The sequence below is a fragment of the Schistocerca piceifrons genome, chromosome 7, assembly GCF_021461385.2.
Source record: "Schistocerca piceifrons isolate TAMUIC-IGC-003096 chromosome 7, iqSchPice1.1, whole genome shotgun sequence".
Classification (NCBI taxonomy): domain Eukaryota; kingdom Metazoa; phylum Arthropoda; class Insecta; order Orthoptera; family Acrididae; genus Schistocerca; species Schistocerca piceifrons.
This window is the reverse complement of record NC_060144.1, coordinates 355,257,700-355,281,133: the sequence shown is the minus strand read 5'-3', so window position 1 is coordinate 355,281,133 and position 23,434 is coordinate 355,257,700. Positions and strand designations below refer to the sequence as shown.

The 23,434-nt window shown below is 40.2% G+C and overlaps 1 protein-coding gene and 1 non-coding gene across 2 annotated transcripts in view; one reads left to right on the top strand and one right to left on the bottom strand.

The window, feature by feature from the left end:
- Window positions 1–23,434, bottom strand: part of LOC124804616 (probable E3 ubiquitin-protein ligase HERC1) — a 790,356-nt gene that overhangs the window by 331,887 nt on the left and 435,035 nt on the right. Inside the window, exon 39 of the mRNA XM_047264817.1 lies at window positions 14,729–15,053. Within this exon, the coding sequence (XP_047120773.1) occupies window positions 14,729–15,053 (325 nt within the window). The remainder of the gene's footprint in view (window positions 1–14,728; window positions 15,054–23,434) is intronic.
- Trnat-agu lies at window positions 6,970–7,041 on the top strand. Its single transcript has one exon. It is a non-coding gene; the product is annotated as a tRNA-Thr (tRNA).

Below are 23,434 nucleotides of genomic sequence, written 5' to 3'. Positions count from 1 at the left end.
GCAGGCTCAAAATCCCCATTGTGCATTGTTTAGTAAATTGTGAGACTCGGGCTACCTTACCACTTGGGCATGAGCCATACATTCCATCACCTTGCAAACACAGCTGGTGAGAGAAATAGGGTTGTAGCTAGAAAGAAGGTGTTTCTCCTTACTGGGCTTAGGCGTGGATATGACAGTCACTTCATGCCAGCATCTGGGAAATGTACCATCTGCCCAGATGTGGTTGTACATACGAAGGAGAAAGTGCTTGCCCACAAGAGAAAGGTGCTGCAAAATCTGAATGTGAATATCATCTGGCTCTGGGGCGGAATATCAGGGTGAAGTGAGAGCATGATCTAGCTCCCTCATAGTTAAGGCGGCATTGTGGCATTCACAGTTCTGAGAGAAGGGTATCACCCAAGCCACCTCCTCTCATTTCTGATGGAGGAAGGCATGGTGATAGTGGGTGGAGCTTGGAATCTCCACAAAATGGTGGCCCAAGGTGTTTGAGATAGCAATAGGGTCCATAATGATGTCATTTGTATGGTCAGGCTGAAAATTGGGGAATGGACTTTGACCCTAAGGAGCCATCGGAGATTGGCCCATATGATGGAAGAAAAAAATGGTTCAAATGGCTCTGAGCACTATGGGACTTAACATCTCAGGTCATCAGTCCCCTAGAACTTAGAACTACCTAAACCTAACTAACCTAAGGACTTCACACACATCCATGCCCGAGGCAGGATTCGAACCTGCGACCGTAGCGGTCGCGCGGTTCCAGACTGAAGTGTGTAGAACCGCTCGGCCACACCGGCCGGCAGTGATGGAAGAAAGAGCGGAGCTATTAAAAGAACTAGAAAATAAAATTCAGCTAGCTTTTTCACTATCTGAAGAATGCGATGAAACTGCACACATAACTGTGTATAACGAATACAGTTTGCCAATGTAGGATGATGTTTAAAAATGTGGAGAGCACATCCCTGCACACAAATTATATCACAGTTTTTTTCAGTCCACCAAGGAACCAGCACATGGCACAATAAAAATGAAGTGCATGGTGTGGAACATTCTGCCTGTAAAGATAATGTTCGTAAGGTAGTCTACCTGGTCATCACAACTGGGAAAATGTTGTTTGTCGAAAGTCACCAGAGAGGAAAAAAGCCTCCAATAGGTCTTGGAAAGCTGCCAATTGGGTTTACATGTAGTTGGGGTACGAGTCAGCAATCGGAAGCTGCATGAGAAATGGTCACTCGAGTATGTGATACAGAGAATGGACCATTCGAGACAACAGGCAAGCTGGGCAGTGCAGAATTAGAGGTCCAAATGGGAATAGGTGTGCATGGGGTCCAAAAGGAACATGGGTGCTCCAGTACTAAGCCAGATGAGGTAGAGTTGACTGCGAATGTCAGCAAGGAGAGCAGCTCTTGGACAGGTCCTGGGAGAACCCCAAAGGGTATGGTGCACATTAACATCAACAAACAGCAAAAAAGGAGGGTGAGAGAGTTGCCCAATAAACTGTAGGAAGTCTGCTCTGGTGACACATAATGATGGATGGATGTCAAAATTGCAAAGAGAAACGATAAAGCAAGGAAGGAAAATGTAGACTGCAACAGCTTGCGGCTGCCGAGTGGCTGCCTTTGAAGACTCACTGCTACAGGGCGCAGAGGCTGCAGTATACTGTTCCTTGAGATGTACAGACATGTCGGCTGTATCTCTGGGTCGGCCTTCAGATTCCAGGGCGGAAAAACATTTGGTGGTGCGCGCCGGTGGAAGGGAGGTCAGCTGGGTTACATATCATGCAGTGACACCGTGGAAGAGGGTCTCTGAGTCAATGAAGGAGGAAGTAGTTTGTCTTTGTCTAATTTTTTTGAGCCTTTGCGGTCGGCAGATGAAGACTCGTATGTTTGTTGGCTGGAGGGATGTAAAAAGTCTTCACAAGAGTATTTCTTCAGCCCTTTCTGGCCTGCTGGTTGTGTAGCAGGTGATTTCACCACCAGAGGCGAAGATTTGGTGGCTTGTTTCACAGCTGGAGGCAGAGAAGACAGGGGTGCTACTATGACACTGGGCGATTTGACAATTGCAATGCTGAATTTGAGGTTGCAAGTTCATGTGGCCATGTTCTTTGTGGAGCAAGGTGTAGCAAGAGCAGTCTTGTAAGTGCCAGATGGTAAAACGCAGGGCTTTCAACTAGCCAACAACGTGCGAGCGACAGTATAAGGCACTTTTTCTTTCACCCGGATGTCCTGGATGGCCCATTTATCAAGATACATGGAACATTCTCAGGAAGAGGCTGCATGGTCACCATTGCAATTGATACAGAGGGGAGAAGCTGGCAGACAATCGCCCTTGACAGCATCCCTACCACAAGTAACACATTTGGCCATGTTTCAACAGGACATTCAAGTGTGGTTTTAACCTTGACATTGGTAACAGCGCATTAGATTTGTAATGTATGGTCAGAGCATGATGACTTCATAACCTGGTGGAAGCACTACTCTATCAAACGTGAGGAAAAGTGTAAGTGTGGGCATTAATGTTGCATCAATGTTTTTCATTACTTGATGGACAGCAGCAATGCCTTGATTAGAGAGGTAAGTTTGGATTTCTCTCTCATTCAGGCCATTGAGCAGCCTAGTGTAAGTAAAACTACATGAAGATTTCAGTGTTTGATGGACCTCGACATGGATAAGGTAGTCGTGGAAGAGTGAAGCTGCAAGCAGTTGTTGGGCTTGCAAATCAGAAGTGGTCTCCAAAAGCAAAGTTCCATTACATAAATGAGAGCAGTATTTTACAGGGCCTACAATTGCATCTACACCTTTCTGAATAATAAATGGGTTAACTGTAGCAAAGGACTGAACTCCTCCAGTACATGTTACCACGAGGAACCAAGGTGCAGTTGGATTACATTTAGTAGACACAGATTGAGAGGGTGATTGGCCCAATGTGAAAAAAATCTGCCTTGATTGCCAGTAGCTCTGATGGTGTGCTGCTTCCTACTGGGGGCCGCATCAGATGGGAGCTCACCCTCGTAGGTGATTGTTCACACCCCAGGTCACACCTCCCAAATTTCTGACAGAGGGACCAATTGGCAATTTAGGAAGGTCACAGCTCAGGCAATCACCCCTCCCTGTGCCTGGCCTGTACCAGGGGGTATGTGTGAACCCTACCTGTTGATTCGGGGCTGGGAATTACTTGTAGCCCAGTCATCTGATAAGTGTCAGATGTGTGGGCCAACCTTTATGAGTGCACAGGAAGAAGGTAGAAACAAAGAGGAACCTCAAATGCTGTAGCAGAAGACAAAGAGGAGACGGGAAATGAAGAAGGAAAGAAAGGAAGAAAAAACAGTGGAAAGACTGTTCTGATGTCAGGCTACTGGAACTTCAGAACACATTCCCAAAAATATCCCAGACACATTCGCCATGGGAGGGGAAAAAGAATAGCAGAAGGATACAGATGCAGCATGGAAAGGGGAAAGGTACTGCAAAGGCTGGGGCCCCATGGCAGCCAAGCACAAACTCACCAAAGAGTGGTGAGCTCTCTGGGGGTAAACTTCTTATACACCCTGAGATTGTACTGAGAAGTGATTGAGTTATTACTTCCATAAATGGAGACTTCAGACTAACTCACATAAAACTCAAGTTATTGTATTACATTTAAGTAATAAAGAAGCCCAAAGGAAACCACATGTGAACTTTGACTGAATTGAAGTACCCCAATCCAGTATATCTAGGAATCACTCTGGATCAGTCCTTGACGTTCAAATGACAATGCATCAAGTTATGTAAGAAACTTGGCTCCAGATTGAATCTACTTTGCAGATTGCTGGGGACAGTCTTATGTGGATGTCAACACTCTATGTTCTGCTGCGCTCATTCTTGTGTGTTCTGCTGATGAACAGTGTGCTCCTGTGTGGGAAAACAGTGGACACACAGCATAGCTGATGTGCAGTTTAATGAATCCATGTGAATTGTCACTAGTACTGTTAGGTCTACTCCCAGTCAGTGGTTACCTGACTTAGCTAACATTTCTCTGCAAGATCTAAGGAGGAAATTAGGTAAGGTAAACTTGTTCAAGAAGATCACTTCTCATACAAACTCTTCCTTGTACAATTCCTTGCAAGAGCTACCAACAACTCGGCTGAAATCAAGCAAACCATCCTGGATTGATTCAAACAGTATCAGTTATTTTGGAGTGATCCCCGTTACCACCAACAGTGGAACAAACATCCACTGACTATGCTCACCTGATTCAAGATTCAACACAGATAGCTGAGGGATTCCCACAATTGTGCCAAATGAGGTCAATGCTATACTTTACTGTACTAGGGCAGGTCACAGGAGAAGTGGTTACACCTTGAAGAAATGGTTTTTTCCATTCATCTGTTGGCTTGAAAGTGGAGTGAAGCAGCAAACAATAGAACACAGTGTTAAGGTATGCTGACTTCAAGGATTTGATAGTGGACTGAGGACTCTACACCAAGCGACTCCCGAGTTCTCTGGACTGACTGACAAATTTGGGCATCCCCATTTGATTGTGTATGCTACTGGTGTAGACAACAGTCCAACAGAAGTTCTTAAATCAGGAGCTATTAAAATGAAAAAGAGGTGTTCAGTCTTGTATATAGTTTTAATGAACAAAGCTGTCTATCGATTTTGAGAAAAACTTTATGATACATACCCCCAAAAGGACAAATGCAATAAAATGTGTAGTTCATGTATGTAACATAATAACTACAACTGTCCTGAACCACACTGTAATGTAACCACCTTAGATTTTGTATATAGTAGTAGATGATATTATCTAACAATACTATGAATAATTTAAAGATCTTTAAATAACAAAGTTGATTATACTGTTTCATTTGCAGTATTATGAAAATGGATAATTTGGAATTTTGTGTACAACCATTTCCATTCCATTAATATAATCGTTTCAAATCCAAGAAGATAATTATCCATCACACAATAAAGTTTCTTCTATAAAGTACATAAAATTACCAAATAGAAAGTTTTAGAAAAACACTGTTTAATATCACAACCAGTTACTCAAACTGTAAACAGCTAAGGAGATAATACAGTAATTTTTAACATGGTTTAAAAGATAGCTGTTTATATCAGATAACAGCAGCAAAACCTCTGTTAATGTTAGCAATTAAAATAATTTGCATGTTACACAAGTGATTGTCCAAAATTACTATTTTACAGAATTTTGTGAAAAGAATAGTGCTACTCACCATATAGCGGAGATGCTGAGTCGCAAATAGGCATGACAAAAAGACTGTCACAAAATAACCTTTTGTTGAACAAGGCCTTTGACAAAGACCTTGTTGGCTGAAAGCTTATATTGTGACAGTCTTTTTGTTGTGCCTATCTATGACTCAGCATCTCCGTTATATGATGAGCAGAACTGTCCTTTTCATAGTATTGTTACATTCCATCCTGAATTTTCCATTGTTTGATTTTACAAAATTGTGTATGAGAAAGAAAATATACAAGGAAACAAATTGTATCAAAATTTTCTTCATTATTGTAAAACTTATAGTCAAATTTAAGTTTTTACAAATATGTAATTTTTCATCATACCTTGACAAAAGCTTAATATTAATAATGAACTCGTCATTATGGGTCGTTACTTTTTTTTATATAACAGTCAGTGCAAGACCAAGACAGTCAATAGAGAGTATGCAAGTGGTAACTGATGATATGTTAGAGTTGTTACACAAGGGACATTGTAAAAGTTACAAATAAAAAAGTATCAGTTATTTAAGCAATTTGTATAAAAATATTTAATAATGAATCCAAAGTAGGGACAATTCAAGAATATGTAAACCAAGAGACAATGTTTCATTACATAGTTTGAGAATACAACCTGGACGTCTCTCCAACAACAGATATCAAACCAATTTCCCTCTTAACTGTTTGTCAAATTTAATATATTTCTCTTGTCACAATAAAAAATGTGCAAAACATGATTATTTTAGTTCATCTACAGCATGGTTGGAGTTACATAAATGATTCTAGATAAGAGGAATTATATCTGAGCATAGAGCTGAAAGTTGAAGCTACACTCTTAGATCAGTGTGGATTCCAGAAAAATATGAGAACCAGAAAAGTAATACTAGATCTACAATTAGCCATAGATAAGTAACTGGAAAAGAATCTAACTGCATGTATAGCTTTCATACACATGGAAAAACTCTTTAATAATACCAAACAAGACAAAATGTATGAGGTCTTGAAAAAAGCAGGAACAGACTGAATGACTGAAGAATAATACTGAATCTTCATAAAAGTGGGACAGCTGTAATTGATGGAAAGACAAAGAAAGAAGTGCAGCTATCAAAACCAGTTTGGCATGACTGTGCATTATCATCCATTAGCTTTACCCTGCATATAAAAGAGGCACTTAAAAAAGTTGAAAGAAGATTATTTCACACTTCCATTGACTGTGAGATAATTCCATTTATGCGCCATTTGCACCAAATTTTCCCATGAAATATTCCTTATTATTGATTAGGTGCTCACTTGTACAATTTTAGCTCTGCCAGCATCTCATTTTCAGTTGCATGTATGCAGAGTGACGTAGCAAATGAAAATTTGTACCAAAGCCATGATTCGAACCCAAGTCTCCCGCTCACTAGACTGATGTGCTAAACACTGTGCCACCCTGGCACAGTAACATTGCACAACTGTATGGAATACCCCAGGATGCCTCCCTCCTCAACCGAATTCCCATCCACATCTTCACCCACTTTGTATTCCCCCTAAACTCAAACAGCATTGCAGAGGCTCTCCAACCATATTGAAACACCACCTCAGCATCAAACAAAACAGGGGACCCTGCCTGAAATCCATGGATAAGTGCTTCAATCAAATGAAACTATATGATTCCAGAGACCAGTTCAAGTCTCAAATATCTATGATGTGGATGAGATTGGATTGTGGAGCAAGGGATGCTAGAGAAGTCTGTTTCATTGTATAAAGCCACTGTGCCAGGGTGGTGTAGTGGTTAGCACATCTGCTTAGTGTGCAGAAGACCCAGGTTCAAATCCCAGCCTTGGTTCAAATTTACATTCATCACTTCAGTCTGCTTATAAACATCACAGATGTTAGAGACTCTCTGGAACCATACAGTTCCATTTCATTTTCAGTGGCTTTAAAATAATGAAAGGAGTGAGAGGCAGATGTTCTCCTAAGAGTTGTGACGCTGCATGATTGCCACGAGGGACACACTTACTTTTTTATATATATATTTGCTAAAATACAAAGAAGGAAACTGCAAACACAGAATATTGATATAATGGAGCCAAAAGATTTCTTCCCTCAGTCTCAGTTGCAGTCACAGTAGGAAAAAAAAGAGAAGATTCGGAGGCAGGTATACTAACACACAATCAAAGAATTACATCTTAAGATATGCTGGTGATGTAGCAGTCCTATCTGAAAGTGCAGAAGATCTTGAAACCATATTAATTAAAGCGGATAAGGTTGTTGCTGTTGCTGCAGTCTTCAGCCCGAAGATTGGTATGATGCAGCTCTCCATGCTAGTCTACCCTGGGCAAGCCTTTTCATCTCCACATAACTACTGCAACCTACATCCATTTGAACCTGCTTACTGTATTCATCTCTTGGTCTCCCTCTACAACTTTTATCTCCCCCCCCCCACACACACTAACATAGTTCCCTCAAATACTAAACCAATGAGTCCTTGATCATAGTGTCTCAGAATGTGTCCCATCAACTGATAAATCCTTTTAGTCTAGTTACGCCATAAATTTCTTTACTCTGCAATTCTATTCGGGACCTCCTGATTAGTTACATAATCCACCAATCTATCTTCAGCATTTTTCTCTAGCACCAAATTTCATAAGTTTCTACTCTCTTCTTGTCTGAACTGCTTATCGTTCATGTTTCATGGCCGTACAAGGCAACACTCCACACAAATGTCTTCAGACTACTGAGCGGCAGTAACGTCTGTTATACTTCATCTGTAAACCATACAGAAGGCTTGTCATCACATACAAATTATTCTAGCTCTCATTCCAACTACACTTTCCTAATCTTTATTACTCGAAGTCAACTTTTTGGATCACTGACTATAACAGTATACCTAATTGGTTTCTGATGAAACATTTTCTTCAATGAAAAATTCTAACTTTAAGATTCGCTAAAACCATGTACTATTTGAAATTCAAACCTGATAACAGTTGTTTGTTTTAGAACTGATCTACCTAGTTTTAAAGCACTCATTCCCATTTTTCCAATGAAAATCTTACTTTTCCCAAAACTTTGTGTTTCAAAATATACTCATATTTACATTTATTGTAGTTTGGAATGTTCAAACCTTAAATTGTAATCATGTCAAAATTCCACTGGTATAGTTTTGTAGCCTTAATTTTTCTGAGCACAAAAATTTATAACTTTCATAGAATAATTTGTTAATATGTGAAAAATATCTATTAGAAAATTTAAAAGCCACTTGTTAACCACTTTAACATCAGTACATAATGTAAACCTATATTTTATTCTACACCTTGTCTGATGGTTATTTTATTATTGGAGATGTAATTACTCAGTATTTTACCACTTCATGAGTTCTGGTCTACATGTCACTTTATACAGGCATTGCACGCAAAGCAGCAGTCAGTTGCTGCTCATCATGCAACGAGCAAACATGTACACCAGTCAATTTGGAGTCATTCCGTGTTCAGTTCTCATTACGTAACATTCTGTGTCAAGCATTTTCTGAATATAGTTAGTGCAAGGTTCACGATGTGCTTGTGCCACACTGTGAAATTTGAACAAGATGTAAAAGCATGTGTCAAAAGTGCATTAATTGTTTTATTCAAATTGCATGTGAACCTGACCTGGATGACAAAGTCACACAATGAAAAAGAAAGATAATTAAAATTTCAATCAAACTGAAAGATTTGTACGATAACATTTCGATCCTGTCAAGGCAGGCAGTGCATTTGAAGTGCTGGTTTGTAGTACAATCCACTTACCATGAGTGATCCAATTTGATTTGGTTAAGATTAATATTACACCTACAGTTGAGAAATATTTATAATATTGAAAAATTATGTCAGCTGACAGGAGGAAAGGTTATAAGCTTCACAATGAACACAGCTACTTGCTATGCTACTACCAGCACTTTGAAATCCTTGAGTCCGGATGTTCAGATAACTTTTAGAAAGAGGGACAGATAAAGTACATTTTTAAATTAATTCAGGCTGGCAGGGATTTCAAATTTCTTTCTTTATGTCAAACAGGAACTTGTTGAACATATTCTTATCAGACTATGTGCCTATATTACGAACTGTAGAAAATAAGGCAAAGTCAATATGAAAATCATTTTGTGTCTTTGCAAATCACAGCTCAGTGTAAACTGATTTTACTGTCAGCAACAAAAATGATTAAGGAGTATATGTATCAGAATTAGAGCAAAAGAATTTTACAATCCTGAAAACAGCTTCTGCAAGACATATAGTTATCTGCTCTACACAATGTTCTTACTTCTTATTTCTACCGAATAAACGCTTTATTTACATATCCAGACATTAATTTCATAACACAACTGGAACTGGAAATATTCAAAATAAGCCAACATTTTTTTATTTGGGTCAATGCAGTGAGAGATGCTTTTAGAAGCAAAAATACTGAACTGCACTTCTTGATTTGTTTATTGTGTGTTGATTCTGTTTTAACTTGTTATCCAACTGGACCCCCAAAATGAATACCCGTATTTCAAATTTGACAGAACAATGCATTATATTCCATTTTTGACACACTTGTACTTTATCGTAGTTACTAATGGTGTTTATGGTATATATGATTTCCACAATTTTCAAGACACTGACTTGATATACATAACCAAAATTAGAAGACTGTCCTGAATCAAGTTTCCAAAAATTGTAAATAGTTATTGTTTTTGCTATGTCAATTCCTATGCATAATTTCACACACAAATGCCTTTCTTGGTATTGAATTCCTTTACTGCAGTCTTTGCAGCACTTAAATTTAATTAAAGGAAGGGAGGAAGATCTGGGTTTAACCTTCCACCAATGAGAATGTTGTTATGGTAATGCACAAGTTCAGATAGAATGAGGATGATAAAGGAAACTGACTGTGTCCTTTTCAAAGGAATCCTAATGGTGTTCATCCTGACTGATTTAAAGAAACCACAATGAGTGAAAATACAGATGGCTAAGCACATATTTCAACTCTTATCTGCCCAAATGCAAGTTTGGTACACTAACCAACATGCCATTTCTCTGGTTTCTTTAATGAAATACTGAACTATTTTACTACTAGCACAATAACACTAAAGCTCTATGTAGTCTAAAGCTCTGTATTAGCACCCAAAGAATGTATATATTACTATTTTACATTCTGAAGAAAAATATTTTGTGGCACTGAAACAAACAAAATAGAGAAGGGGCCATCACACACAGCCTACACTTTTACTTATAAACATTAACTGATAGTTAAGGTTCCCAACCTCTCTCTTATTGAACAGACAAGACTTGTGTAATCAGGTGCAGTAAATAAAGCTCCATTACAAGTCTGTTTGCACAGTGTTTATTTAAATATGTAATAGGTTACACTCAATGGCAGATGACAACATACACATAGGAAAAAAAAGAACATCTGAAAAATGGAAGTTAACAGAACCCAAAAGAACATTAACACTGAATCACTAACATCTCCCCTCAGTGTCATTATCAGTGTTACAAAAACTAAAGTACAACCTTTAAGTAAGTCCTAACTACAATTTTTTTTAATTTTATTTTACAAGGTGGATTTGTCAGAACATCAGCTTTTTGCTCATTTGTGCTAATATGCTTCAAAAAACTTTCTTACCAAAGCTTTCTCCCTCACAAATGATGGGACTGTGAGTTCTTGCAAAGACTTATAACTGATATACTGTATTCATAAAGAAAACAGCTTTCTGACTGTCAGAACGACTGTAATACAAATTACTGGGCCAACAGGTTTCGCTAGCTGCCATGCTTAAGGCTATAAATTCTGATTCTGTTGATGACAGAGACAGTGTGTGTTGCTTCTTAAGTGGCCATGAACCACTAAAACCTTAAACTTTCAAAAGATAACCACCTGTAGACTTTCTATCTACTCTGTAACCAGCCCCATCAGAGTCGACATAACCAATTATAGGATCTGCACAATTTTTATCCCTAGCATATAACACATTAAGTTTTAGGGTCCCGTAATATAACACATGTTTTAAAGCATTCCGTAACTCTGTAACTATAGACTACCATGTGTTTGGTGCCTGCTTAGAATGCTTATTTCTACATGTATGGTCTCGAACCTAACATGACATACATCAGTGACCCTATTAATTTTCTACATCTTTTCTCAATGTCTTCAGTTTCAGGTTTTTCTCTTTTAAACATACTGTGACTGGACTTTTCCTTCATGGGAGTTGAAACAAAATTACATTCAAACATGTAAAAAAACTTACAATACTTTTTCAAGATAGATATTTTGAAAAACAGTAACAGTAGCCTCCCTTAAATTTTGAACAACATTCATTCCTAAGTAGTTATCCAAATCCTTCATTTTAAAGTTATCACTTCATAACAGATTAAAATTGTCAATTTCACTCTGGGAAGTCGAATCTGTCAGCAGCTCATCAATGTAAACAAGTAAGTATGTTTTATAACAATTTTCTATCTTTATATGAAAGCAATACTCAAAATCACTTCTTACAAATCCTAAGCCAGTTATTACTGTGTGGAATTTAGCATTCCAATATTTGGCTGAGTCCTTTAAACCACAAAGAGCCTTTCTAAGTTAAAAAATTTTACCATTTGAAACATCCAGGTGGTAATTTAACATAAAGTCTCCAACTATCTCTCCACAGATAAAGCACTACAAATGCCCAGTTGATAGATGGGAATGTTATTCTCATTGTAAAAAGCCAGAAAAAGTCTCACTGAAGTTAATTTTGTGACTGGACTGTATATTTCAGAGTAAGCCAGTCTTTGTTGGAAACCTGTAGCAAAAAAACAAGCTTTAACATTACTGTTCTCATCTCTTTTTCATTTAAAAAACCACTTTGTGTCAATAACATTATAATCATTTGACTTACATACAGAATCCAATCTATTATTTTCTACCAGGGCTTGCAGCTCTCTTGCTATGGCTTCTTTCCCATTTGCAGCATATGCTACAAAACATCACTTCACGTAGGTCTTGGAGGTCATCATTCACTGCGATCAACAGGCCCAACTCATAATCCTCTAAGTAATGCACACACTGAATATTCCTCCTGGGTCTCAGATTGTATGTCCTTTCATCCTCACCATCTACATTTTCCTCTGAATCCTCAAAAGAAACTTCTCTGTTTCCTCTGTCTACAGTAATTTCTTGTTCTTCTCTGCGCTGACTTCTAATTTCTTCCACAACCTCAAATCTCATTTCTTCTTTCTGCCCCTCTGATTTTGAAATTTCATCTATGTTCTCTTCATTACAACAAATCATACCTGATTCTATTATAGGAACATCAGCTTCCTTCTCCCAGTCAGATACTACTGATGACAAAAATCTATATCTTGGTCCACCTCAGTCTTCTTTGTGGAAGGTACAAATATACTGTACCACTTCACAACATCCTTGTAACCCATAAGTAAACATTTCTTGTTTTTGGCATCTGGTTTCAATGTCTTCTCTTTGGGTGCAATGGCACACACATGAAACCCAAATATTTTTAAATCTTCCAAGGGTAATTCTCTGCCATAACAGGCTTCAAAAGGAATTTTACCTTTGATGTTGTACCACTAACAACATGGTAATCAATACCAACTCATACTAATACTAACAGTCGAAATGAGACATCCACAGGGCTCTGCCAACTAAGCATATAGTGTGTAGTCAAGTAGAGAAATCATCATACCTGAAGCATACCTGAAGATCCGAACATAGACACAGGTAAAAATACAGACAATACTAAGACCCTAATGGACTTATTGTGCATATACAATCTAAAAATAAAAACAGATAAACCAACCAGAGTAACAAAGCATAGTGAAACTATAATTGATCATGTAATAACAAATATTCCTACATGCTATTGTGACACACAGGTAATAAACTCCACATTAGCATACCATTTTGCAATCATGATAGACATAAATATAAAGACTAGTGATTCAGTGCGGAGGATATGGGAGATGAGAAGACAGAACTACCCACATAACATAAATCTGCTAAAAAAGATGTTAGAGGCAGAAAACTGGGAAACAATATATACAGCTAAAGATGCAAACACCAAATGGAACCAGTTTTTTATTTATTCAATTATCATCATTATGTTAAATGTCCTGTTAGTAAAAGGCTTGTCAAAAAGGAACAAAAAAAGAAAAGCTGGGTGACTGGAGAAGTAATCCATGCCAGAAATAATCTGAGAGTGTATTATGACCTCTCCAAACAAAAAAATACTGAGGCCTACAATACACTGTATAAAATAAAAAAGAAAGAGTGCTGTAGTTTTATCAGAGAAACTAAAGCATCATTCATCAGGATGTCTATAGATAAGGGAAAGAACTACTCAAAAGGTTTATGATCTTTCATTAATGAAGAGAGAGGAAAAGTAACAAATCACATCACCATCTACCTTCCAAAATTCACAGAAGGTCTCCTGCAGACCTTGCAAGGTTAGCATTCCTGGAAGAAAGGGTGTTGCAGAGACATGCCTTACACACAGCCTGGGGCACATTTCTGTAATGAATTTTTACTCTGCAGCAGAGTGTGCACTGATCTGAAACTTCCTGGCAAATTAAAACTGTTGCTGGATTGGGACTGGAACCAGGCACATTTGCCTTTCATGAGCAAGAACTCTACTGACTAAACTATCCAACAACTCACCACCCACCTTCCCAGCTTTACTTCTACCAGTACTGCATCTCCTACCTCCCACACTTCAAAGAAGTTCTGCTGTATATCTTGTGGGATTAGCACTCCTAGAAGAAAGGCAAAGGTCCTAGGTTCAAGTGCTGATCTGGCAAACACTTTTAGTCGGCCAGGAAGTTTCAAATATGTGCACACTCTGCTCCAGAAAGAAAATTTATTCTGGAAATAACCCCAACTGTGACTACGCCATGTCTCCATAATATCCTTTTTATAGAAGAGCTAGTTCTGTAAGGTACTGGCCAAAGTAAAGCTATGACGGTGGGTCACACCTTGTGTTTGGATAGCTCAATTGCTTCAGCACTTCACTGTGAAAGACAAAGGTAATAGGTTTGAGTACCAATCCACCACACAGTTTTAATCTGCCAGGAACCTACATTTTTGTTCACAACTGGGGAAGTAATAGCCACCAGCAAGCAGTCCTAGCTGCAAAAAAATTTCATTACAAGAAAAGCAGAATTGCTGCAACTTATTGTAGAATATTGCACAACATGCAAATTTAGATGCAACATGTCATAAGGTATAGCAAAGTGTGTGCCTGCAAGGATAACAGTTGATTCTGGACTGTTCCAGAGTGTCAGAAGTCTATGGTATCACTGTTTCTTATAATTTTGTTTTCCTTCTCCCATCTATACAGACATGGCTGACTTGATCATATTAATAACTGGGGTTATATTCTGATAAATAATAAGCAAAAAGCAATCATAACTGCAAATAAAATATCACTTCTTATCTGAAATGAGACAGTTACTGAAAATGCTATGGTCATCATCATCATCATCATATTACATCGTGTAATGTTACATGGTTTGTTATTTTACCTGTGGCACTAATTGCTTTCTGTACATGCTTCAGAGAGAAGCCCATTTCCATGAGTGGTGCTGCTATCGGAGGCGGTGGCGGTGAAGGCGAACGAAGCTGAGGTGCCCGCAGCAGAGGTGCAGATTGAGGTGATGGTTTATTGGAAGCAGAAGGATATGGTGGCTGGGGAGATGATAATTCAGAAAAGCTACAAGCACCTAATGGGAGAGAAGTAGGAGGACGTATCTGTGGAATGCCACGAATAAGACGAGACAGTGTTGATGGTCCTGATGCAGTGTTTGTAGGGGTAGCATTATGTGCTGCTCTGGTACCTGGTGCACCATCCTAAAACAAAATAAAGCAATCAATTTCAAACAGATCTTGAAAAAAATAAGTACAGGGATTGGATAAAAACATGGAAATACAGTGCAAAATGTGTGCTTGAACACAAATGCAGATGCTACAGAAGCCCGCAGTTTGCACTGTTGTCTTTGACCTCACACTTGTGCAATGTTGTCAATATGCTGCAACTGTCAGTCAAGGTCAGAACAATGTTCTGTGTAGGTCTGAGTGCATTATGTTGGATGTAAGCGAATTTGTATGTGGGCAAATTGTTGGTGCTCATACGGCGAGAGCTTCCTAAGCAAGGAAGCTGGAGTGTTTGACGTTTCAAAACACACCATACCATAGATTTATACCAGATATGGGGAGAGTGTAAAAAATGATTCGCAGACAAAAGTGCATGTTGATTGATTGTGACAGACAGTCACTGAAGAGGATTGTGACGAAAAATAAGATGATGACAGCTGCCTGCAATAGTCACTGCAGAACTGAATGTCACACTCATGAACACTGTCAGCACCAAAACAAGAAGAAGGGTGGTCCATAAGAAGGGAATTGCACAGTGAGCTGGAATTCCAAAATCACTAATTGATGATGTAGGAAAATGTGGTGCTGAAGCCACAAAACCTGGACTACAGAGCAATGGAAGAAAGTAATTTGATCAGATGAATCTTTTTGCACACTGTTTCCAACATCTGGTTGACTTTACAGTCCAAGAGTGAAAAAAGGCATGTGATAGGTGATGATTTGGGCAGCCATATTGTGATATGCAATGGGCCCAATGGATATTCTGCCAAGGATTGTGTGACCAACAGATCCACCCCATGGTACAATGTTTGTTCTGCAATGGTGTTGCTGTGTTCCAAGATGATAGTGCTCCTGTTCACATATATCGCATCATCCAGAACTGGTTTTGTGAGCACAAAGATGGATTCTTGCTTGTTCCCGGCCACCATAGTCACCAGATCTCAATGTTATTGAGCCTTTGTGGTCTACTATGGACAGAGGGGTGGGTGATCACTATCCACTTCCACCACTGTTTGCTGAACTGCCACTATTTTGCATGAAGAATGGTACAAGATTCCCTTGAAAACCATACAGGACCTGTATTTACCCATTTTGTGATGACTGGAAGCTGTTTTTAATGCCAACAGTTCTCCTACACCATATAAGGCATAGAAATGTGTTGTGTTTTTGGTATCTCCATATTTTCATCCACCCCCTGTATATCAGGGAAGTATGAGCTTTTAAAATAGAATATTTATGCGAGCCTCATGGAATACAAAAGTTAGATACCAATAACATTATAAATATATTATTCTGGATTATAAATATAGTTACTTTAATGTAGGATGCTTGTAAGTAATTCATTCACACATTATACTCTCCAAATCCCATTGTGAATTGCCTTCATGGGTGCGTCAAGTTACAGTCTTTCCTTCTCATCCCGTACAGTGAGTCTACCCTGACCTGTGGTTCTGGGTGACTTTCCTAAAATCTACCCCTTTTCCTAGACCCCTCCAGTCCTTTTCCTTCACTGTTCTTCCTTCCCCTTCAACCCTTCTATCTGAAGAAGGAGCCACTGGCTCCGAAAGCTTGCCAGTCACAACAGTCTTTTATGTGTGTATTCTCCCACTGCTTGGTGAGTAGATTTTTTATCTATCCAATTAAGTTACATATATAAATAGACAAAAGCAGCCATTGCAGGCTGCTTCTTTAAAGTATACTAACGTCTAAGTATGACTAGCACAAATTCACTCAACTACATATTTGCACCCCACCCACCTTTTTTCAAACAAAGCATTCAACATAGACCACTATCAGCTGTCTGCACACTGGCAAAGTCTAAATCTATCTCTTACAAATATTAGAGCTAGCAATAATGGAAATCCCGGAATGGAACAATACATAAGATAAGGAAAAGGCAAGCACTCACCTATAGCAGACTGATGTGTGTGGAGCGCGTGTGCGCCCTCACACACACACACACACACACACACACACGTACTAGAAAACACTGTTCACTACCTTTCCAGCTCTGGCACTTTTTCTTACAGAAAGTACACACATTTACAAAAACAACCACACAGACACCCAAACACACAATATTACAGCAAAAAAGATTATTGATTATTGCGAGCAGTTGCCTGGACTGATGATGAAGGAAGGTTGCTTGAGACGAGAAGGGCATAGCAAGAATGGGAAAGACAGATGACTTAGTGGCTGCACAACCAGACAAAAGAAGCTCTGTCGGATAGAACATATAAGAGATATTGAGAGAAGGAGGGGAAAGGGAAGAGAGGAAAGGTAGAGGGAGGGGTAGAAAGGGGACATGGGTAGGGGGAGAAGCCAGATAAAGAGAGTGAGGGGTGGGGGGGGTGGAGGGAGAGGGAGAGACAGAGAGAGACAGAGGGGGGGGAGGGGGGAGAATGGCCGGTCGGGATTTTTTTTTTTTTTTTTGGGGTGGGGGGGTGGGGGGTGGGGGGGAAGGTAGGAGAAAACAGTGCTAGAGTTACGAGGAATCTACATTACTGAGTCCAAATATTCCAGTAAATTATAAAATGAGTGGTTAATGAGACATTCATTTACTTTCTTTTTAAATATTTGGGGATTTACAAATTCCTGTTACATCCAGTTACAGCCTTTAAGCACGAGAATTGAAAACTCGATAAGAACCCCAGGTAGAGATTCACAGTGAATACAAAAATTATTTTTACTTTAAGTTTCGTTATACAATGCAGACTTTCACGGATGGTATTTATGTATTTGGTGATTTTTATTTTATGTGCATTAGGCCACGGTCCAAGGTATAATTCTCTATGTTCTGTCTTCCAATACTGAAGATCTCATCAGAGGCTATAATGACTCAAAAAGCAGTTACAATCTCTTACAAATTTGGTTTGTTGAGCTGTTAGGCGATTGTAACTACATTCCAAGATGTTGTACACTACTGGCCATTAAAATTGCTACACCACGATGATGATGTGCGACAGACGCAAAATTTAACCGACAGGAAGAAGATGCTGTGATATGCAAATGATTAACTTTTCAGAGCATTCACGCAAGGTTGGCGCCGGTGGCGATACCTAAAATATGGTGACATGAGGAAAGTTTCCAAGTGATTTCTCATACACAAATAGCAGTTGACCGGCGTTGCCTGGTGAAACGTTGTTGTGATGCCTCACGTAAGGAGGAGAAATGCGTACCATCATGTTTCCGACTTTGATAAAGGTCGGATTGTAGCCTATCACAATTGCGGTTTATCGTATCACGACATTGCTGCTCGCGTTGGTTGAGATCCAATGACTGTTAGCAGAATATGGAATCGGTGGGTTGAGGAGGGTAATACGGAACGCTGTGCTGGATCCCAATGGCCTCGTATCACTATCAGCTGATATGACAGGCATCTTATCCACCTGGCTGTAACGGATTGTGCTGCCATGTCACGATCCCTGAGTCAACAGACGGGGACGCTTGGAAGACAACAACCATCTGCACGAACAGTTCGACGACGTTTGCAGCAGCATGGACTATCAGAACGGAGACCATGGCTGCGGTTACCCTTGATGCTGCATCACATACAGGAGCGCCTGCGATGGTATACTCAACGACGAACCTGGGTGCACGAATGGCAAAACGTCGTGTTTTCGGATGAATCCAGGTTCTGTTTACAGCATCATGATGGTTGCATCCGTGTTTGGCGACATCGCAGTGGACGCACATTGGAGCGTGTATTCGTCATCACCATACTGACGTATCACCCGGCATGATGGTATGGGGTGCCATTGGTTACACGTCTCGGTTGCCTCTTGTTCGCATTGATGGCACTTTGACCAGTGGATGTTACATTTAAGATGTGTTACGACCCGTGGCTCTACCCTTCATTCGATCCCTGCGAAACCCTACATTTCAGCAGGATAATGCACGACCGCATGTTGCAGGTCCTGTACGGGCCTTTCTGGACACAGAAAATGTTTGACTGCTGCCCTGGCCAGCACATTCTCCAGATCTCTCGCCAATTGAAAATGTCTGGTCAATGGTAGCCGAGCAACTGGTTCGTCAGAATACGCCAGTCACTACTCTTGATGAACTGTGGTATCGTGTTGAAGCTGCATGGGCAGCTGTACCCGTAGATGCCATCCAAGCTCTGTTTGACTCAAAGCTCAGGCATATCAAGGCCGTTATTACAGCCAGAGGTGGTTGTTCTGGGTACTGATTTCTTAGGATCTATGCAACCATATTGCGTGAAAATGTAATCACATGTCAGTTCTAGTATAATATATTTGTCCAATGAATACCCCTTCATCATCTGCATTTCTTCTTGGTGTATCAATTTTAATGGCCGGTAGTGTAGGTTCTGATGATGTCTCCAGTTCTGAAAGATGAAACTTTGGGCACAGAAATATGCCTTCAGTCATGGCCTAATGCCCATAAAACAAAAATCAACAAATATTTTAGTGTTGTGTTTGTGAATTACACAGTTCATTCCAAATACACTCTTGTTATTAACTACAAACACCATAAGGGAGCAAATGTATTGACAAGTAAGTATAAGGATCCTGAGATTTCTGAAGAGGCTTCTGCAAAGATGTTCAGTTCTCACATTTATACATTATTATTATCGCACACTACAGTAGCACAAAGACTTGTTTTGACCTCAGCTGCATTACTCCGGAAAATTAAGTCCTAGGAGAGTAGTGTGTAAAAGTTTGTTCACTATGTTAGCAATACCATCTGTATGTCAATCTAATAAAAGAGGCTTCCAAGGACAGAGAATGCAAAACTAAACTTTTTGAAATGTGACAGCTCCCACTAGCCAATAAATGCACTCTATGTCACTTTCCTTCTTGCAGTTTTGTCTACACAAAAGAAAGTCATAGCTAAACTAGCAAATGACAGGGACTTTCAAGTGTGTCATGAACACTAACCATGAAATAAACAATTTTTTCTTATCACATTTATTTAGAAAGCACAAATAATGTGCAATTTCATCTTAGACGTTTACCTGGAAAGTAAAGTTATGAAGTACAGATAATATTTTGGATTTACAACATTTGCATATTAATTTGATGCATATTTGGAACATGCATACATATCTACATCTACATCTATAACCTGTGAACCACTATGTAATGTACAGCAGAGGGTATGTCCAACTGTTCCATTCATGTGTGGAGCACTGGAAAAATGATTGCTTAAATGCCTCATTGTCTGCCATAATCAATCTAATCTTATCCTCATGATCCCTATTGGAGCAATATGTAGATGGCTGTAGTATATTCCTAGAATCATAGTTTAAGTTGTTTCTTGACACTTTGTAAGTACACTTTCTCACAATAGTTTACATCTATCTTCAACAGTCAGCCAGTTCAGTTCTTTCAACATCTCATCTCAATGAACTTTCCTGTGGGTCAACCCAACCTTGACCATTCGTGCTGCCTTTCTCTGCATAATGTTCAATATCCTCTGTTATTCCTCTTTAGTACGAGTCACACACACATGGGAAATATTCTAGAGTGGGTCACATGAGTAATTTGTAAGCAACCTCCTTTGTAGCCTATTGCACTTCCCTAGTATTCTACCAATAAACCTTAGTCTGCTACCTTCTTCAACAATGACTGAATGAATGTCATCATTCCACATTGTGTTCCTTTTAAGTGTTACAGTATTTGTACGAGTTTATAGATTCCAATTGTGACTCACTAATATTACATTCAAAGAATACTATGTCTTTTTTGGTTTTCTGAAGTGCACTATTTTACATTTTTGAAAATTTAAAGCAAGCTGCTGATCATTGCACCATTTTGAAATCTTATCAATGTCTGACTAAATATTTGTAAATCTTTGTTCAGACTGTAATCAAACAGTGGAAAATCCAGGATGGAATGTGACAATATTATGAAAAGGAAAGTTGCTACTCACCATACAATGGAAATGCTGAGTGGCAGCTGAAGCCACACTCCTTCATCTGCCAGAGGCAGTCATGCGTGTGTGTGTGTGTGTGTGTGTGTGTGTGTGTGTGTGAGAGATCTATTTTTGACAAAAGCCTTGTTGGCCAAAAGTTTATATTATGACAGTCTTTTTGTTGTGCATAACTGCAACTCAGCATCTCTGCTATATGATGAGTAGCAACTGCTGTGTTCGGATGAAGGCTGAGTTGGCATCCCTTCGCTCCCAGGTTCAGGCAGTGTTGGCTTCGGTCACACAGCTTGAGGCTGTTGCCAATGGGCATCACTGTGGGGGTCCAGATGGGGGTTTGTTGGGGACAGCCAGCTCGTCCCACGCATCCCCCGATCGGACTACGACTGTGGCTGCCCGGGATACTGCCCACATTGAGGCTGATCCCTCACCTGTGGTAGAGTGGGAGGTCGTCTCGAGGTGTGGCAGGGGGCGAAAGACATTCCGGAGGGCTGAACGGAAGGCCTCTCCAGTTTGTCTGACGAACCGGTTTCAGGCTCTGTCGCCGGCTGATACTGATCTTCAGCCGGACATGGCTGCTTGTCCTGTTCCAGAGGTTGCCCCTCAGTCTGCAAGATCCAGCGGTCGCAGAGGGTGGGCTTACTGGTAGTTGGGAGCTCCAACGTCAGGTGCGTAATGGGGCCCCTTAGGGATATGGCAGCAAGAGAGGGGAAGAAAACCAATGTGCACTCTGTGTGCATACCGGGGGGAGTCATTCCAGATGTGGAAAGGGTCCTTCCGGATACCATGAAGGGTACAGGGTGCACCCATCTGCAGGTGGTCGCTCATGTCGGCACCAATGATGTGCGTCGCTATGGATCGGAGGAGATCCTCTCTGGCTTCCGGCGGTTATCTGATTTGGTGAAGACTGCCAGTCTCGCTAGCGGGATGAAAGCAGAGCTCACCATCTGCAGCAACGTCGACAGGACTGACTGCCGACCTCTGGTAAAGAGCCAAGTGGAGGGTCTGAATCAGAGGCTGAGATGGTTCTGCGACCGTGTGGGCTGCAGGTTCCTTGACTTGCGCCATAGGGTGGTGGGGTTTCGGGTTCCGCTGGATAGGTCAGGAGTCCACTACATGCAGCAAGTGGCTACACGGGTAGCAGGGGTTGTGTGGCGTGGACTGGGCGGTTTTTTAGGTTAGAGGGCCTCGGGCAAGTACAGAAAGGGCAACAGCCTCAAAGGGTGCGGGGCAAAGCCAGGACATGCGGGGACCAAGCAGCAATCGGTATTGTAATTGTAAACTGTCGAAGCTGCATTGGTAAAGTACCGGAACTTCAAGCGCTGATAGAAAGCACCGAAGCTGAAATCGTTACAGGTACACAAAGCTGGCTGAAGCCAGAGATAAATTCTGCCGAAATTTTTACAAAGGCACAGATGGTGTTTAGAAAGGATAGATTACATGCAACCGGTGGTGGCGTGTTTGTCGCTGTTAGTAGTAGTTTATCCTGTAGTGAAGTAGAAGTGGATAGTTCCTGTGAATTATTATGGGTGGAGGTTACACTCAACAACCCAGCTAGGTTAATAATTGGCTCCTTTTACCGACCTCCCGACTCAGCAGCATTAGTGGCAGAACAACTGAGAGAAAATTTGGAAGACATTTCACATAAATTTTCTCAGCATGTTATAGTCTTAGGTTGAGATTTCAATTTACCAGATATAGACTGGGACACTCAGATGTTTAGGACGGGTGGTAGGGACAGAGCATCGAGTGACATACTGAGTGCACTATCCGAAAATTACCTCGAGCAATTAAACAGAGAACCGACTCGTGGAGATAACATCTTGGACCTACTGATAACAAACAGACCCAAACCTTTCGACTCTGTAAGTGCAGAACAGGGAATCAGTGATCATAAGGCCGTTGCAGCATCCCTGAATATGGAAGTTAACAGGAATATAAAAAAAGGGAGGAAGGTTTATCTGTTTAGCAAGAGTAATAGAAGGCAGATTTCAGACTACCTAACAGATCAAAACGAAAATTTCTGTTCTGACACTGACAATGTTGAGTGTTTATGGAAAAAGTTCAAGGCAATCGTAAAATGCATTTTAGACAGGTACGTGCTGAGTAAAACTGTAAGGTACAGGAAAAACCCACCGTGGTTCAACAACAAAGTTAGGAAACTACTGTGAAAGCAAAGAGAGCTTCACTCCAAGCTTAAACGCAGCCAAAACCTCTCAGACAAACAGAAGCTAAACGATGTCAAAGTTAGTGTAAGGAGGGCTATGCGTGGAGCGTTCAGTGAATTCGAAAGTAAAATTCTATGTACCGACTTGACAGAAAATCCTAGGAAGTTCTGGTCTTACGTTAAATCAGTAATTGGCTCGAAACAGCATATCCAGACACTCCGGGATGATGATGGCATTGAAACAGAGGATGACACGTGTAAAGCTGAAATACTAAACACCTTTTTCCTAAGCTGTTTC